At 51.5% G+C, this 18,996-nt stretch overlaps 1 protein-coding gene across 1 annotated transcript; it reads right to left on the bottom strand.

The window, feature by feature from the left end:
• Positions 1 to 246: 246 nt before the first annotated feature.
• Positions 247 to 14,028, bottom strand: MYO19 (myosin XIX; the record flags this gene model as incomplete). The annotated part of the gene is made up of 16 exons (XM_084237235.1): positions 247 to 375; positions 1,152 to 1,454; positions 1,639 to 1,724; positions 3,009 to 3,138; positions 3,263 to 3,429; positions 4,981 to 5,081; positions 6,734 to 6,804; positions 7,627 to 7,734; positions 8,042 to 8,194; positions 8,400 to 8,576; positions 8,780 to 8,893; positions 9,092 to 9,213; positions 9,865 to 9,938; positions 11,526 to 11,697; positions 12,101 to 12,191; positions 13,954 to 14,028. The coding sequence occupies 16 exons, from the start codon at positions 14,026 to 14,028 to the stop codon at positions 247 to 249; spliced, it is 2,073 nt and encodes a 690-aa protein (XP_084093361.1).
• Between the last annotated feature and the right edge of the window lie 4,968 nt (positions 14,029 to 18,996).

Here is an 18,996-nt window from a genome sequence, read left to right as displayed (position 1 = left end):
TCTCTGGCATCTCTTAACCCTGGTCTGGTCGCTCCCAACCCTGACACCAGCACTGGAGATGTGTGTGGGGCTGCAGCCCTGGCCGGCAGGCAGGAGCCATCCTCCCGGTGCCTGGAGTCGCTGTGGGAGGAGTTTGGCAGCTGTGTGTTGATTCAGTGTCTTTGGCAAGGAAGCTGGCAGGGGAAGCCCTTGTAGAGACAATGGCACCAAGGATCACTCAGCCCAGAGAGGAGAGAAGGTGAGAGATCACACGTGGCCCAGCTTGTGTCTTTCCAGCAGAATCTGATTAAAGCCGGCAACACCGTAGGGCGCAGGTTCAGGGCAGATATCAGCGTAGCGCAGGGGAGACTTTTTGCAGTGAAACTTTATCGAGCCCTGGGGAGAGAGAGCAGCTGGTGTGAAGAGGCCAAGCTGGAGCAGCGTTGAGTCAATCAGTGGTGCCCCCTCCTTATTCTTAAGTGGTGGCAAAGTCCAAAGCAGCATTAAAATATAACATTTCACATCCATTCAATGTGAGAAAGATGAGGAAATAGGAGGATGCTCTCACCTACTGAGAGGATCACCTGTCACATTCCTATGACTGCTGCAAGTGGAAAGGTCACACTCTGTTGACACTGGCTGGCCTGGTGGTGTCACGGGCCAGGTAATCCCTCTGCTATGGAGAGGCAGTGTTGCTCCTTCCTGCCTCCTCAGTTTCACTCTATCCTGGCATGACCCCACGCAGCAGGTGGAATACTAGCCCATTTTGTAGCTGGCTGACGCCTCGCCCTTGGGTGCACGTAAGCACAAAGAGCACTTGGCCACTGACCTGCCTGCTTTTCCTCAGCTGGAAAAAGATAAATCGAGGAAAAAAGTGCAAAATCTACAGGCAGAAATAAGCTGTCATCACAATCCAAAGTTTTTAAAAGTGGGATTAGTTAAAAGGAGAAGCTAGAACTCTTAGAGGCAGTTTTTAAAAAGTGAGAGGCCCCTGGGAAAGCCCTAGCTGTGATGATGGGAACTGGCCAAACCTGCAGCCAGTTGGGAAGCTTGGGCTGTGGTTCCCCCAGCAGGTTTAGGGTGGCTCTCGTTGCAGCCTGTCCTGTTCCCACTGAACTCCTGGGCTTTCCTTCTCCGTGGGTGTGGGGGAGCTGTCCTGTCACACAGCTTACCTGAGGCAGTGCTCGGATGGATGTGACACCAGCTTGTTCTTGTGCTGTCTGGATGGTGTGGTTACTGGGGCTGCGCGGGGGAAGCTGGAGGCAGGCGTAGGCCACCAGTTTCCTCTGAAAGCCTTGTACCCCCACAGCTGCGTTGGCCAGGACCAGCCCCAGGGGCCACAGGCGGATTATTGCCCCCAGGAGCTTGGTCTGTGCCTGAGGCAGCAGGAAGGAACTTGGGGAATGGGGAGCTTGAGACAAGTGTTTTTCTTCCACACCGTCCAGTTCTTTAGAAGCAAGGAGGGCCATTTTGACCTTAAAAAGAATATGCTTATATTCAGGGCAACTGTGCTTAGGCCTTACAGATGCTGCTTAAAAAAAAATTCTGTCCCTTTAAGGTGTGCAGGCCTTGCTTAGGCCACTCTCTGCCTTCCCACCACCCAGCAGTGCAGGCCTGCACCCCCCAGCCCCGCCCTGACCCCTGGCCTCAGATACTCACTCTCCACCGCTGCCATGCACGCTGGATGGCCGTGGCGGCTGTGTGCAGCCTCTGGATGTGCTTCCGAGTTAACCAGGAGCGGAGGGCTAAGGGGTATGCCCAGTGTCAGAAAGTAAAATGTTGATTAGAACTCTTAGAACCTGGCACTAAAGCAGGACCAGTTTGAGGTGTGTCCTTGACTTTTTCAATGACTGCTTACATAAAGGTGCTGTCGGCAATAGGTAAAGCAAACTGGCTCGGAAGACACCCCTCACACTGCCTGGCTTGGAGAGGCCTGCACACTCAGCGGTGGCTGGGAGCAGCTCACCTCTCACGGTGGGCTCAGTCTGGAGCAGCCCACGCCCATGGAACAAGAATTCTGCATCTTTTAAAATTGTTTTCTGGGAAACCCTCAGTTGGATCTGCTTGCTTGCTTATTGACCATGAATGAAACCACCATACGCCCACAAGTGCTGATAAAGGTAGTAACTGCTGGATAGAGGACTGATCTTAGGTGCAGTCATTCAGAAAAAGGACCATTAAGTACAAATGCATTTAGATTCTGGGAAACTAGAACAATAAAAACATTTTTAAAAATGCTTCAGGGCCTCCCTAGTGGCAAAGGGGTTAAGACGCAGCACTATGAAGCTATCAGCAGCCGTTGCAGCGCTAGTTCAAGCCCTGGCAAGGGAGCTACCCACATGGCGCAGCAGACCTCTCCTGTCTCATCTGCTGCTCCCCTCAGCAGTGTACTTCAGTAGATCCGCCTGTTCTGCTCCCCACTCTGTCTCTGGTGAGTCCTCTCACCCCCCACACCTCTGGCCTGTACCCCAGTTCTTGGATGCATAAATAAATAAATCTTTTTAAAAAATGCTTCAAAAGACACCACCGTAATCCAGCCGTGACTCCACTGCTATCCGATATTTGGGTTATTTCTAATACTTTCATTTTTCAAAATAGGACCATAGTGCTGTGAACATAATTCCTATACCTCATCTTTTAAAAAATCAAATCTTGGTTTTTACCTTACATTTGTTATAAGCCCTAGCAGGTAACGACTGTAGTTGTCACGAAGGGAAAATAGATGCATAAACAGCTCTTTAAGTTTGGGAAAGGGAAGTCAGGCAAATTTTTAGCCTCTACTGTCTATACAGTACCCTTCCTTAGGTGCCACCTGGTTTCCACTGAGCGGGAGGCTCTGGGAAGTGGTCAGGGAATTGGAATCCCAGGGCACCACAGGGATGTGCCACCAATGTCTTGAAGCTGGGACACAGGGCATAAGGAGACTGAGAGCAGGATTTCAAAGGCAGCCAGTGGGTCTGTGCCACCTCTGATAGCAGCTGCATTGAGGCACATATTCCTGGAACAGCTGCTGCAGGGCCCACTCCTACCTGCCTGGATGAGTGTGGCAGCCCGCCTCTGCCGCTCCTGCTTGCGTTGCTTGTGTCGCCTCCAGCCACCCTGGATGCAGCGGGCACACTGCTCCAGCACCTGGGCACGCCTGTGTTCTAGAAGCTCCAGCTAGGAGAAGGGACATTTGTTGAGGCCCTCAGCCTCTCCCCTGCCCACACCCTAGCCCTGAGGAGGGCCCAGGCCCTATCCTGCTGAGGAGAGCATGTGGCTGACTTCTGTAGTCTCCCCTTACCATAGAGTCAGTCATGAACACCTTGGTCCTGCCACAGTGCACGGGGGCTGGCATGGCTTCTGCGGGGTCACCGGGTATGGCTGTTGCTTGAATTAGAGCTGACAGAGTGTCAAGGATGTCCCTGAGGCGAGGTTGCAGTGTGGCGTCCTCAGCCTGTAGGGAATGTTCTGGGGGATAGGCAACAGAAATTCCTTTAGTGCTTGGTCATCTACATACTTATATGGCCTTAAGAAACTGGTTCTGGTCTCCCTCACACTCTACAGTTTCTTCCCTACAGTTACTGCCTCTAACCATTTCTATCTCTCCTTTCCTGGGGTAGGCCAGAGGCAGCTCCCCAGATCCCTGACTGTTCTGAAGAGTCTTGGAATCCCCACTGTGGCCTGTGTTGTGGCCTGTGTTGGAGGCCCAAGCAGCTCAGCCAGAATTTTGTTTTCAAGCACCCTAACCTGCGACGGCCAAACAGGGCAGTCACGCCACCCACTCGGCCTGACCCCTCACTGCCCGCCATGCAGGGGTTAGAAAGAACACATCCTAGTCGCAGGCAAGCGGAGGCCCAGTGAGTCCCACTGCAACTTGCAGGCAGGGCTAACTCCTGTGCAGGGAGGATTTACCTGAGGACTCTGACCACCTTTAGCTGCACAGTGCCTGCCTCACTGGAGACAAAGGCTGCGAAAGAAGACGCCGGAGAGGAGAAACAGCAGCGAAATCAACCAGGGGCCCTGGGGCTTTGGGCCAGAGACCAGAGCAGTAGAGCAAACCATGGAGAGAGAGAAAAAAGTGAGGATGAAAGGAAAGTGACATAACTGTCCAAGAGGAGAGAAAGAATCATTCCAGCTGGTGCTGATGGGCACAGGGTGATGTGGGGCCTCACGTTCTGTCCCTGGCTTCTCCCTCCACCTGTGCCAGGGCTTTACCTACTATCTTAGTGGTGTGTGCATGCCAACAACTCCCAATTGGAGCAGCAGATCAGACCTCTCCCTTGAGATATTAAAGCTTGCCAAGTGCCTTGCAAGCTTCTCCACTGGATGACTCCAGGGACCTGCAGCTCAAGCCAGCCCTGACACGGCTCAGCATCTTCCCCCAAATCTCTCTTCCCTTCTGGCCAGGCCAGTGAATTCTTTCCTCTCCCTCTGTATCTAATTGAGTGCTTGCCACGTCTGATGAGTTTCTCCCCAAACTCCAGACTGCCCACATCTCTAGCTCCTCTCTACTCCCGTGACCTGCCAGGGGCCCCACAGTGGTCTTCACAGCAAGAGGCTGTTAGCCCCTCCCTCACCTCAGTACCTCCTATTTGCCCAGAGAATGAAATCTAGCTTCTTTGGGTCCCACCTGTCACCTCCCACCATCCTCTGCCCTTGTAAGCCAACAGCACTTAATGTCTGGGAGTTCCTCATACGCCGTGCTATCTCCTGCCTGCAGGCCTGTTTCAGGTGACCCCTGTGGAATGGTCTTCACTTGAGGCTAATTCTGTCTAGCCTCAGACTCCACCTCCACGAAGCCTTTCCTGAATCATCCTCCCTAACCCATAGCATCCTGTTCTAGCTCCGCTTTCCCACTTTCCACTGTTGTTTTAGCCTGTTTCCCCCCACTGAACCAGAAACCATAAGGTTAGAGCTGTGTTTCACTCATCTCTGAACTCATCTCTGAGAGGACCAGGACCCACAGTCAGTGCACTGTAAACTGGGTGAACAAATGACTAGCACATGGGCCCCCCTCACCTGAGTGCCCTTCATCAGATGGGTTGTGGGGGCCAAGGGATCTGCGAGGACGGAGCCTTCTCAGTAATTCGTAGCGTTCCACAAAGTTACGGTGAGAGACCCTGGAAGCCAAAGCAGGCAGAACAGAATGAAGTGACTTCATCATGAGCCCGGTAGGGTAAACCATGCAGAGTGAACAGTATATTTAACCTGCTCAGTGACCCAGCGAGGTGCTGTCCTGACCAAGCCCACTGAATGGCTGAGGACGAGGTTCTGGAGAGCTCACCAGGGTCACGGAGCGGGGACCATTTTAATCTGGGCTGGCTCTTCCTGCTCTACCGGAACAAAGTGGCCTCACTGTTAGCAGCCTGTCTCCTTCCAAAGGGGCTGCAGGCCTTTCAGGCAACTTCATCAGTTCTAATAGCATGTGTGCTCACCATGTCCCCCTCTCCGCCCCCCTCCCCCTGCCTCTGACCCCTCAGCCTCCACTACGTCCTGATTTCTCCGCTCCCCTTCACAGCAATGCCTCCCTAAACAGCTGGTGACATCCATGTCTGCACTTCCCAACTCTGCACCAGAGTGGCTCTGGTTGCAGCCGTCAGACACCAGGCCAGTAGCCAGTGCTGCTTCCCTCCTGCTCGTCCCCTGGCAGCCGGTGCCTGGGCCACCCCTCTCCTTGTGGAGCTCAGTCTCCAGAACACCCACCATCCTGCTCAACTCCTGCTCCTGTGACTCCTTCCAAGTTGCTGCTTTCTCATTACCCACCCATTCAGGGAATGGCCTCAGGTCCCTATTTTCTCCCCCTTGGTGGTTTCCTTCTTGCTCGGTGTTAAACATCCCTTGTGCCCTTTTGCTTCTTAAAGCTCTGCTGAGCCCAGAGCCTGGCTTACAGCCATTTCAAACCTAGCCAGGCCATATTCCTGACCCTGCCTCCTCTCATACCCTTGAAGCTGGGCCTTCCCCAGGCTGTCCATCGTGGTGAAGTTGCCTGATTCATTCATTTGCTTCAGACAGAGGCTGGGAAGTTGCTTCTAACAGCTAGATATCGACTGCTCTTCTGCCTAATATCCTGTGGTCAGTCAGTCTACCGTCCTCTTTCTACAATCCAAATTTCACCCACTTATCTCCATTTTTCACTAGTGCCACCCTTGTGTGGGCCACCATCTTGCCAGTATACCTGCATCAGCCTTCTCTCCTGGGCCCTATGTCCATCCTCCACACCAGCCCATTATCATCTTAGAAACGGAAAGAGCACACACCACTTTCTCTTAAAGTTCTAAGTCTGCTTGGCCTGCAAGCCCCCTGCCCTCCCCCAGTCACTTAGCATCTCACAGTTCCTGACCTGGGAGCTTTGTGGTTGCAGTTGATCTGTAATGCTCTCCTTGCCCCAGGCCTTCCCAGAGTGGCCCCTTCCCTTCCCGTGGCCCTTCCCTAGCCAGCCCAAGGATCCCCATCTCCATTCTAGGTGACAATTTTTTGCTTCCAACCACTGATTAAACTTAATACTTTCTATTTCCGTGGAATGTAGGCCCCCAAAGGGCAGACTCGTCTTATTCACTGCCACACCACCAGAAACAGCGCCCAGTAAAGAGAGTGCCAAGAAAGTGGATAAATCAACAACTGCAGCTCCTTCTGTTCTATGTTAACTTCTACAGACCGGCCTCTTTCTCCTCATCTCCACATCCAGTTCTGGGCTGGGCAGACCCTTGTCTGGCCTGAGTCCCAAGCAACACCTTGGCATTGGCCCCATCCCCTGCGTGACAGGCAGACTCACCGGATGGGGAAGCCAGCAGCACTGATGTGGATGGTCTCCACGAGGCCACAGGCCTCCAGCTGGCTCAGGACCTGCAAGGGTGGGGAGAGGGGGTTGGCCGCTGCAGCCTGGGGCCAACAGGCCAGAAACATCACTTCTTCAGTAGCCCTTACTGGCATGGACCTGCAGGCTCTCCTGAGGCAGCAAGGAGTGAAGGGACCTGGCCCCTTATCTGATGCTGGCCTGGCTCTGGTCCCCACTCCATCTTGCAGACACGGTGCCTCAATGAGCCCAGCTTGTTTCTACTTTTTATTCTATTTTATATTTTGCAGGCAGTAGAGTGAGTCATAGTTGAGGGAGCTTATAGTGTGAGGATTCTTCTGGGACCTGAAGATCAAGGTTTTAGCACAGAGCAGAGTGGTCCAGGCTGCAAACCCCAACTAAGGCCACATCTACCAACTGACTCTGGGTCATCCTCCAGCCTTATCCAGCACTCACACCTCATCCACATCTTTTGGAGCCAGTACCCTGATCAAGGTGGCTGCCGGCTACAGAGTGCTTTTGTGCAAATTAGGGAAATCTACTTTTCATCAGAAAAGGCTGCACTGTGCATGGACTCTATGTCGTGCCTACTTCCAGCTAATCACAAAAGACACCCGCTTATCTGAACAGCTTCAGTCTCTCGTCAGGGCACGTGGCTTGGTGAGAGGAGGCTACGTCACTGTGCACTGCACAGACCACACAGCCCTGCGACTGCTGTGCCGGGGTGGGGAAGCCAGCCCCCCCAGCGCTAGGCCCAGCCTGAGAGGCCACCTCGTTATCCATTTGGAGTAGAGGTTATGCCTTCTTTCCTCCTTGACCTTGGCCAGATGGGGCTCTCTACAAGGCAGTACTTTTGGCTCAGTGTGAATTACCTCCTCCCGGAGGAAGGTGTGTGCCTGGCCCTGGCTGTTGGGCTTGATGCAGCGAATGTAGTGGGGCGTGGTGCTCTGCAGGACCTGTAAAAGCTGCTCCAGGGAGGCCTGCAGAGGAGAAAGACTGCGGGTCAGGCAAGGATTGGGCATGCCTAGGGCCTGGTCATGACTGCATCAACACTTCAGCCCAGCCCCGAGACCCAGCCCACACAATGCTACCCATAGGCCCCTAGGCTGCCCATCAGGCCATTTACAAGGATAGTCTCTTAGTTTTCTATCTCTCTTCTACTTGGCACTCTCAACTCCTGACTGATCAAAGCTCCCCAGCACGCAGCACCAGTCCTGGGAAGTGCTTGGCAAACATTTGAGCTTGGTGAATAAACCGAGCACTTGATGTCAGCATCGCCACACCTACCTTGAACTTGGACACCACAGTCAGCACAGGGGCCCTGCTCTGGCCAGAAGGCTCTTCCTGGGACTTCTCTTTGGGGTCAGTAGGAAACAGCACCTTGAGCAGGGGGTCCTGGGACTGCTGCAGGAGCCTAGTCAGCTCGGGTGGCACAGGGTCCTATTGGTAAAGGACAAAAGCAGTGGGTGAGGGCAGGTGGCGTGTTACCAGGTTCTGGGCAGATCCTGCCCGATTAGTAGACACTTCAAATAGATGAGCCCAAGAGGTGACCATGGGTTCTGGGAGGATGTGCAGGAGCGGGGACATACAACAGGAAACTACTCAGTGTTGTGCAGACCCCCACAGACCAGGGTGGGGTCCTTGCCTTGTTCTTCTCCACCAGGCCTGCGGTGTGGTACTGCACAGGGCCCGCATAGTGCACCACGATGAAGCTGGGCTCCCGGCTGAGCCTGTTGTGGCGCAGACAGGGGTTGGTGGCCAGGGTGCTCTCGATGCGCGTCTGGAGCTGGGCGGCACTGCTTGGCCGATTAAGGCGGCACTCCTGCGGGACAGGATGGGAGTCAGCCACAGAAGTGAAGGGTCTCCCCACAGCCCTCGCAGTCCCCACCTGCCGTCCCTGTGACATAGTTGTCACACAGGCATCATGGTGGCTTTGAGAGGGAGGGATGATAGTGACCAGCAAGCCCACTTGGCAGCTAGGGAGACAGACCCAGAGAGGGCACAGGATAGTCTTCAAGGCCCCACCTCATTTATGAGGGAGCAGATGCTGATGGGGCTCCCCTCAATGAGATCCAAACAGTTCTGGTTGTCCTGATAGCTGACAAATGACCACTCCAGGCCCTCAATGGCGTATTCTTCCTAGGAGGCAAAGGTGGTTAGGGGTGGCAGGAGGTGGCAGCTGCTTTGGTCTGAGGCCCAGACAAGCCATCAGTGGCTGGTCTCAGTACCACTGCATCTTCCAGAACAGCATCAAAGAAGTAACAAAGGGTTCCTGGTCAGATCCTGGGATGGGGCTGAGGGACCAAGAAGAAAAAGGATGCAGAGGGCATCCCTCACCTGCTGAGCCCGTAGGTAATGAGCCACAAAGTGTTGCTGCAGCTTCTCGTTGGCGTAGTTGATGCACAACTGTTCCAGACTGTTGTCGGGAAAGGACTCAAATCCGTATACATCCAGCAGGCCTGGGAGGACAGGGGCGAGCCCGTGGGGCTGCTCAGGGAGCAGGTGGAGGGTGGGGGGCTACAAGAGCTCGGGGTGTCCAAGGGTGGAGCCTCACACTTGGCAGTCTGGGGATGAAGGTGAGACGGCGTAGCTCCCACTCCACCCCAGGGCGAATCCCATCTTCACCTCGCACCCCCGGGAACTCAGGTGGAATGAAATATGAGGGACAGCCAAAGGCACTAGGTTCACTTCTGAGTCTGAATTCTCTGGTCCTAACTGGCGCGCCTGTGAGAGCATGAGGTCCCAGGAGCATTTTCTGTGTCCAATCCAGTCTGCAGGCCTTGGACTCGCTGGCTAGAATCCTATCATGCCCTGAGCAAACTTCCCTGGTTTCTTTGAGCTTTACTTCCTCCCCCACCTGTGTCATCTGGGTCCCAAGGATGTTATGTTCCTTGTGTCCTTTCTAATTTAGCCCTTTGACTCATCCCCTCGGTGCTCCTCTGCAGGGGAGACTGGAGCTGGGTCTCCAGGGAGAAGGGGCCGGAGAGCACAGACACCTCCTTGCACAAACAGTGGTGGGTGGACAGATGAGATGGGGCGCAGAGAAGGGAAGGTTCTGCCAGAGTCTGCTGTTGTCCTGAAGGCGCGCTCCTAGCTGGCAGAGCCCCTACCTATGAAAGTGGCCCAGGAGTCGGGGTCCGCGCAGATGCTGCTGTTGATCACCGATACCAGCCAGTCGAATAGCCTGTTGGGGTGGGGATTGGGGAGAGTGGAGTCTTGTGAGAGGGGGGTCAGGCTGCCTGAGGGGTGGCAAACTCCTCTTCCAGCCAGGATGCCACACTCTGGAGGGCCTGTATTCTGTCTGACAGGTCAGGGCTAACCTCAGTTCCTGTCCCTGTCTAGCCTGTCGTGACTAACTCCAAGGCAGGCTGTGGTTGTGCATGTTCCCAGGTACACACACCTGGCTGTCCTCCAGGCACAGGACCAGCTAGACTGCTAGGTAAGGAGTGGGCCTGCGTTAGTCACGTGGCCCAAGAGTCAGCGAGCTTGTGCTGGACTAGAAGAGTCTGATGGGCAGACCTGGGTGGAATATTTGTAAAGAACAAGTTCACTGGACTCCTGTGAAGCTCTACCTATGCAGCCCAGCGTTCAAGGCCCTGAGCCACTGAGGCCAACAGTGGCAGCCCTCTAGAACCATTCCCACCCAGAGAAGATGAGGTCATTACTGTCCAACTGTGTGTGGCACATACACTATCAGTGGGCTTCTTCCTTACAATTTTTCTTAAAGTGATTGCTCTGCAACTTTTTTCAATTCTACTTAATTTCTGTTTTTGAAATTTTGAAATACTGGTTTCTATTTTTGCAACAGGAGCTTCAAATATATATTTGAGGTTCTAAAACCTAATGCCCTAGTGCTCCAACAACCTGTTTACCATGTGAAAATGTTCTGTGGTTAGAGGCTAATTCTGATTGCTCGTTTTGCTGTGACTTGACACAAAGGCTTTAAAAATGCTTTGTCTGGAATTCTGACCTGAAATAATTAACTTTGAGGCAGTGGGAACTGAGCTTCTTGCTGAACTGGATTCAGTAAAAGATCTTACTCCCTCAGCAGTGCTTCTGAGGCTTTTGAGAATTTCATTGAAAGCAGGGGGATCTTCTCCTCAGAAGGGTATCATAGTTCCCAGGTGTACACATGTGAACGCGCATACACTTTTGTTCCATAATTTCAAAGGATCCTGATCTAATACCCTTAGAAGGCAGATTGAGATTCTCAGACTCAGAGCAAGACCACCCTTCACCACAAGGCCAGAGGGGGTGATGTCCATGGAACCAATAAGGAGGCCAAGACCCCACCCTCACCCTGCTCTGGGCTCCCACTTGCTGCACACTGCGAGACTGGGCTGGCCAGGCTCCACCACTGCCTATCAAATTCCCTGGGTGACTACAGAGAGCTGAAGGACAAGGGTACCTGAGACAGGGGAGCCTGTTTATTCACAGGTCTGAACTGGGAACTGTGAGGCCCCAGATGACCTTTGGGACCTGCTCAGCAGCAAAGAGCTAGGAGAACTTTCCTCACCCGCTGCCAAGGTCAAGATAGGCTGCTGTACTTGTAATAATGAGTTGAATCATAGCCAGAAAATCCCAATTTTACAGACTTTCCCACTCAGAGCACCTCTCGATCAAGGCCAAGGGCTTTGCTGGTGAAAAATGCACTCCCTGCTGTCCCCAGGGGTTTGTGCCCCTCACCCCAGATCTATTGCCTGACATGTCTGAGCCAATCCCCGATAGGCTTGAGAACTTGGAGGAGGCAGGGCCCAGAGTAACTGCTCACCGTGCATAGACCAGTTTGGCCAGACAGTCTCTGCGGGTGTCACACTCAGCTTGTGAGCAGGGCTTCTGGAACACTTGCTGTTGCCTACCCGCCCGGATGGTTCTAATCCGTAGTGTCTCCACGAGTGGGTCTTCTGCGAGCAGCAGCAGCGAGGAGGATATCCTGACAGAGCCTGGAGGGACAAATCACCCTCTGTCCAAAGAGCCCTCTTCAGAATCATCACAGGGGAACCATGACCCACCTGACAGGACAGAGGAAGCCTGGGTTCTGGTGGATGAAGAGATTTGCTAAGGGCCTAGAGCCCAGGACTTCCATGACCCAGTCTACACAGCCACATATGGGACAGTCATAGACCCTCTGACTCATTTTCCCATCTGTAAAATAGGGACGATGCTACTTGCCTCACCAGGACAAGGAGTAACTTATCCAGGAGGGGAGGGCCCGACAGCTGATGGTTTCATCAAGGGTGTCAGATCCCAAATGTCACCCTCTGGCCTCCCACCCAACCACATCGATGTTGGCTCTTTTTTGGGCAGGCCCTGGATGTGACCAAAGATCCGAGGCTCAGGCCTCACCCTCAGCACCGTCCATCAGCTGGCAGGGCTGGGCTTCGTCGTCAGAGTCAGCAAACTGGATGTTGCCAAGGTGCAGCAGTCCCGCTAGGACCTGCGGGGGCAGGAGAGGGTGCCACGTGGACATCTCCTTAAGGGCTGGAGCCTAGTCTGAATACAGTCAGGATAACAGAGCACTAACAGTGGCTCTCGGTGATGGCCCGCTTACTATATGACTCCGCCAGGCACGGTCATAGACAAGTCACATGCCTCACCTTGTTTAATCTTTTAATTGTCTATGAGGCATGTGCTGTGATGAGGCCATGCTAGAGATGAGACAGGGAGACTGAACCGCAAGCCTAAGGCCCACACTTAGTGAGGAGAAAGGCAAGGTGAGAACCCAGGTAGTCTGGTTTCAGATGCTCCTGGGGCAGCCAGTGGGGCGCCGTGTCACCCCCTGCCTATCTCCCTGCCTCCCATTCTCCAGAAGCAGACTGTGGGGACACCACTCCTGTTACTTGTGGACTGGGGTGACTTTTGTGTGTCCAGTGGGGGCTTGGCCCTAGCTTCCTTTGCCCTTTCTCGATGCTATTGGGCTGCTGATGGCCCAGTCTTGGGGAGGATGTGAATGTGGTCCCTGGTTTGGTCTCTGCCTTTGTACTTGCACTCAGCGATCCACATGGCTGTAGAAAGGAGACTCCTATGTTCAGCGACTTGGAAGCACCGGGTATCAGGAAGCAGGGCCTCTCCTGCAACCCTTATCTACATGCCACTAGCTCCCCATCACAACCCACTCGAGGGGACGGCTATGCTCAATGGGCAGTGTGCTGCAACACGGGGCAGTGCCATCCCTAAGACAGCACTTGTGCCCGAACTTCTAGTCTACTTGCCGCGGGCCTGTCCCCATGTGCTGTCTCTCTTACCTGGGTGCTGCTCATACTGCCTGTGAGCCTTTTCCTGCCCGAGCAGCCTCCAACTAGAGGTGAAGTTCACTTTTCACAGCTCTGTCACCTCCCCACAGGGGGTTCCTGGTCTCTGCTGCCAGCCCCTCCTGTCTGTCTCCTCCCATAGCTTTGCAGGGAGGGGCGTAAAGGGGAGGAAGCTAGGCCTGTCATCAGACGGAAGGGAGAAGCGAGGGCCCAGATCATCTGGATCAGCACTGAGTCCCCAGAGGGAGGCAGGAGGTCAGAATTACTATGTCTGATACTAACTTTTAGTGGTGTCTGACCTGGGAAAGTCTCTTTATCACTAATTTTCTCAAGGATAAAATGGGCATAATCTTCACACAAACATAGGACTGCCAGGAAAAAAACAAGTGAACTAAGAGTTGTGAACACGATTTTTAAAATTAACAAACTAGACAAACATGGTAGCATTATTCTCTGGTGAATGCAGTAATAACCCACCCAGCACCTTGCCCTGACTCCCTGATGGCTGCGCTGTGTCTGACACCACAGCACCATGTGTTCCTTCACTGTCTTCTGTGCCCTGTTCACCCTGACACTCTGGGGCCAGGCCCAGCCACACAGAGGAGTGGAGATTACAAAGTGAGCCAAACTCTTAGGTCCTTAGGAAGAGAGACCCATGTTCAGAGAAGGGCCCTATGAATGGAGCTGCCCATCATCCCTGCTAAATCCAAGTGGCTTAGCTTTTCTCCTGACCTTAAAGATGTTGTTCTGGGTGGGGTTGTCGATGCCCAAATGAAGCATGGCCTCTCTGGTCACCTCGAAACAATCCTCTGAAAAGGAATTCAAGTCACAGCTCAGTGTCAGAACCAGAGCTCAGCAGGGCAGCAAGGAGTGAGGAAGGCAGGGCTCCTGTGGAGTGTAGGTGGGTATTGCTGGGCTAGCCAGGGAGCTGTGTAAGGCTCCCCCTACCTTCCAAGGTCCTTTCTGAGTTGGGTAGCCAGGAGAAGGCTGCTCCCTCGGGGAGGTACCACTGGAGCCTCTCATCTGCACTGGCTCCTTTGTAGATCTGTGGGGAGTAGGGGGCTGGCTGAGCTAGGGTTACAAAGGAAATAGGCCTACGCAGGTCTGGGGCTGGGATGAGAGTAAAATGGCAGCAACATAACACAGCTGAGAGGTCTCTATGGAGAGCTGAGGCAGGCACAGGGGCAAAAGAAGCAAACAGTTCTAGATGTTTCAACCTGATGCACAAAAGTCCTGCTGGGGAGGACTTTACTATGAAGAAAGCACAGCTTCTGTCTGGGGAGTCTCTAGTCTTGCCCAAGGAGGCATACCCCTTACCTAAGGGTGCTCCTAATCTGATACCAGAAAGACATACTATCCATGTCTTGGGGGACCCCCAGTCAGATGGATGAGGCAAGCTCTAGGGAAGTCCTTGTTCTGTTGGAGAAGGAAGGTACATTCTACAAGTACCTTAAGTCTGATAAGGGTGTCGGTGTTCAATCTAGTGACTTAATTCCAGCCTTAAGGACCTTCTAGTCTGATAGAGGCAGTAAAATACCCCCATGCTAAAACCATCCCAGGAGCCATGGTCCAGTGAGGCAGAGTGCTCACAGTCTGCAAGAATCTGGTGGGATCACTGAAAGTCACATGCAGGGGCATTATGAAGCATGGTGGGGGTCGTGAGACTGGAGGAACAGACCCATCTCCACCCTGGATCTGGGTAGCTGTGGGCCCCACCTGGAACAGACCTGGTAGAAGATGTGGAAGTTCCTCTCACTGGAGGCCTGGCAGGCCACTCGAGTTTTCTCTAGGAGGTAGGTCTGGACTGCAGCTCCAGTCATCTGCTGGGCCCTGGGCACATGCAGGCCGGAGCCCATTAGTTGCCCATTCATTTCATAGCCATTTATTAGGCACTTTGTGCCAAAATACAATATAGCCATCTTCCCCAAGCTCTTCCAGTTAGCCAATGGGGGTCTATGAGGCCTAGGGACCACTCAGTAGGCCTGTGGGTGACCTGAGACATTTCTCTTGTAACCAACCCAGGTGGACATGGCAAAGGCCTCTGCACGTCATATCGTTTTCTCCCCATCCCAAGGCAGAAGAGCCAAGCTTCAAGGTCGGGGTGTGGGTTAGAGGTGGCAGTTTAACTGAAAGTCCTGGAGCGAGAGCAGAAGCCAAAAGGAACACACAGCTGTGACAGTGGCAAGAAGACTGCCCAGGGTCCCTAAGGCTGGAGTGGCTACAGTTCTAGTTCAAAGATCATCCTTAAGCTTCACTGGTATTAAAGAACCATATGCATGCAGGGAGTAGGGTTTTGCCACAGGGAGGCCCAGGTTGGAAAGTGCCCTGGCCACTTTCAAACTCTCCACCCCCATCCTCCTCTTAGCCAGGGCATCAGCAGCAATTACCTGTTCAGCTGGAGCTGGATGAACTTCCCAAAGCGACTGCTGTTGCTATTCCTCAGTGTACACGCATTCCCTACAGATTAGACCGAAGTTTATACCACGTAGTGTTCTCGGGGATCAAGGGGGCTGCAGGTCGCCTTGAGCCAAGTCTCTATCCTCAAGTCACCCAAAGGGCCTTCTATTCCCTACCATAGGAAGGCGAGAGAAAGGGCGCTCTGGGGTTAGCAGGTGCAATTCAGCAGTTAAAATTTCCTGACAGTGAATGGGAACGAGCAAGTCTAGGTGGTCAGGGACTGTCTTTTTGAAGGGAAGGGGGCTAAAGACCATCATGTTGCCTTTAGACTGTAAGGCCCAACATCCGGGCTCAAGTCCTAGCATTGGTACTAATTGTTGTGCATTCTTAGACAAATCCCCTTCTTTTCTGAGCCATGGGGAAGCCATGTGGAGGGATAGGACTGGGTGGGCCCAAGCTCCTCTCCAGCATCATGAACTTACACACATCATGTTACATGTGCCTAGGCTGGAGCGAGGGGAACCACAGAAGGCATCACCTCTACTGGAATGAGGTTAAGGGTCCCTGGGAGGAGTTTGGAGGTCTAAGGTAATGAATGATACACTCATCCTCCAACCCCCAAACACAGTGGGACTGAAGTATTGTGCAGAGAACACTGAGCTCACCAAAAGCTTCCATGACAGGGTTAGAGTTCAAGATTCGCTGTTCAATCCTTTCTGCAATCTTGTGGCTCTCCCAGGACGTGGATGAGGTGGCTACCACGGCGTAGAATTTCATCAGGCAGCGGGACGTCCATGTCTGTGGCAGAGTCAGCCTTGTGGGAGCTGTCTACATTCCCCCCCACTTCTGAGCCTGTCTGAGGGAACAGTGCCCACAAGCGCCCTCCTCGCCACTGTGTATTGCTGGCCAAGCTGAATTCAGTGGCGTCTCCCTGGACAAGATGCTTCCCTCATCTACGAAATGCGGGTGCTCAGTTCTGCTTCTAGCTCCAGAGGAGATATTTAAGAAATGATGATGGCTGGGATAGAGAAGGGGACCATCCTTACTGGAGTATGCTACTCAGTGTGTCTGAGGGCTCACAGCTAATTCTGGTAACTCCATGGCAGGCATTGAGCTATAGGTACTTTCTGTGCAGTTTCTTACTAACTACAGACACAGGTAGAATCACACACCTGTTTTCAAAATGATGAAACTGAAACATAGAAATTAAGTTTTACGGAAGATCATATATTTAGTAAGTGACAGGGTCCTGATTTACATTGTAAAATTTCACATTGTAAAATACTGTTCTGTTTTTTTATCTGCTGAAATGAGGTATAAGTTCATTTAAATTTCTAGTTGTTTGTAGTTAAGACAGAAATACAACTGAGCTACCTATAGTGAGAGCTCCTATCCATAGAGATTCTAGTCAGTCAAATTAAGTCTTATTCTTAAATATGAACAGAAACTCAAGGATGATTACCTATTTGATAAACTTCTTTTACATGAAATAAGTGGATAAAAAATAAGATAATTAAATTTCCTACTAACAAATTCTAGAAAGGAAAAGAAGGGAGGAAATTTTTAATTAGATATAATGCAAAAATATTTTTCTGAACAAAAGCACATGAGTTTCTAGGCTAAATAGATCCACACATAATACCCAGCACAGCAGGCAGAAAAAGACCATAGGTAGACACAGCATGTGATCTTAATGCCTATGGATAAAAAAGCAAACCTTGAAAGCTTTTGGAAAGAAAAAGAAATCACTATTTGTGAACTAGGAATCTTAACAATAATTCTCAAAGAATATATAAGGAAAAAGACCAAATTTGAAAATTATTTCTAAGATGCAATTATAAAACACAGCCAACATATCTAATGTGAGGCAGAATAAACATTTTCATATGGACAACAGCTCAAAAACTTGCCCCCCGCCCCGACCCTGTACCTTTCTCAAGACACTACTAAAGAATGACTCCAAAAAGTAAGCGAGGGATTTATTACGGGACAGAGGACAATCTGATTCTCAGATTGAAGCATAAAAAAAGCTCCTGGGTATCAGATGCAGGAGCAACCCTAGTCAGCCACTAGTCCAGAGGAGAGCTCTAGGGAGGGGTTGTCAAGAAAAAAAAAAGACCTATACTTGCCAGCTGGGTAGGTGTTTTCTAGGTTTGGTTATAAGCTTGGTGATGAATGAATTAAAGGTATGTAGAAATTAAACAACTGAGAAAATAGGTCAATTAAGTAGAAGGAAAGTGGAAATTATACAAGAAAGGAAAAGTAATCATAGTATAATACCTGGCTCTGCTATGAACAGTATACATATGGTTGTAACATAAGTACTATATAATAAGTTAATTAGACGTCGCCATATAGTTACACACATATTTGGGAGCAGGGAAATAGGGCTAAATCTTCATCAAAGTGGGAAGTGAACAGATAAGATTCAAAACTAAAAAAATTAGTAACAGTATAAACATGTGAGTTAGAAATAATGCTAACACCCAAATAAAAAATGTGAAAGTAGCTTCCTCTGGAGACAGGCAGAGTTGCTGTTTTTCTTTGGAAGCCTTGTAATATTACTTGATTTTTGAACTATATGACTATATATTAAAAATAAATTTAAAAAACATCAGGCTCAGCTTATGACCACAGGGCCTGCTCAGTAAAGGGTTATTGAACTCTGGTTGCATGAATATTGGGCTAGGTTTTGCCTTGGGTGCCCAGAACAAATCTATGGGACAGTGGGCTTTATTCCAGGGGCTGGCTACTGTCCTGGCCTCCGTAATATAGCTCTCAAAGATCCCTTTCTCATCCAAATCCAGCGCCTCATCTCTGCAACTTACAGTCTTCATCTATTTCCTTGCCTGTCTTTACCAGTGGACTAAGAGCCTCTTGAAAGCTGATGTTACATCTCTTCCATCTCTGTTCCCCTCCCTGTCACTCCTCTGCGACTGGCCCAAGGCCTAGAAATGGCAGGTGCTCAGTGTTCAGCACTTCTCTCACATACGTGTAGGCAGAGGAAATTTATAGTGCAAAGAATCCCTTGCCAAGTACTGTGGAAAGGGTTGGGTGGCTGGGTGAGTCTTGGTAAGATGGTGGCAAGGTTTGGCTAGTAGCCTCCTCTGACTACTTGTGCAACTCCTCAGCCATTCTTGTGTAATGTTGTATTTCATCTCTTGTGGTTCTGCCACCCAGGGGCTACATGACCACAGCAGGAGCATCTGTCCTTCCCCATAGCCAGTCCAATGCTACGACCTTGCCATCATGGGCAACCCAGAGGGTACAGATGGGCCACTCCAATAAACATTTTCCCACAGGTAACCCCAGTTACTCTTAAAGGAGTGCTGCCATGTACCAAGCATGCCACCAGGCACCTGATGTGCACTGCTTCATTGAACCCCCAGAAGTCCTGTAAGTTAGGTCTTGGTCCTCCCCTCCTTGCCTTTTTAAAAATGAAAGAACTAGGGCCTACTGAAGCTAAATATTTTTCTGATGTGCTCTTAACCATTATGTTGGAATCCCCAACAGTTCACATTTGTTTCCAATGGTATCCAAGCTGTGAGAAACCTTTGATGAGAAAATGAAGGCTTGAAGAAGATAGTATCTCAC

Source organism: Talpa europaea (assembly GCF_964194135.1).
Source record: "Talpa europaea genome assembly, chromosome: 7".
Lineage (NCBI taxonomy): Eukaryota > Metazoa > Chordata > Mammalia > Eulipotyphla > Talpidae > Talpa > Talpa europaea.
The sequence above is the reverse complement of the archived record's forward strand: the minus strand, read 5'-3'. Positions and strand labels throughout refer to the sequence as shown.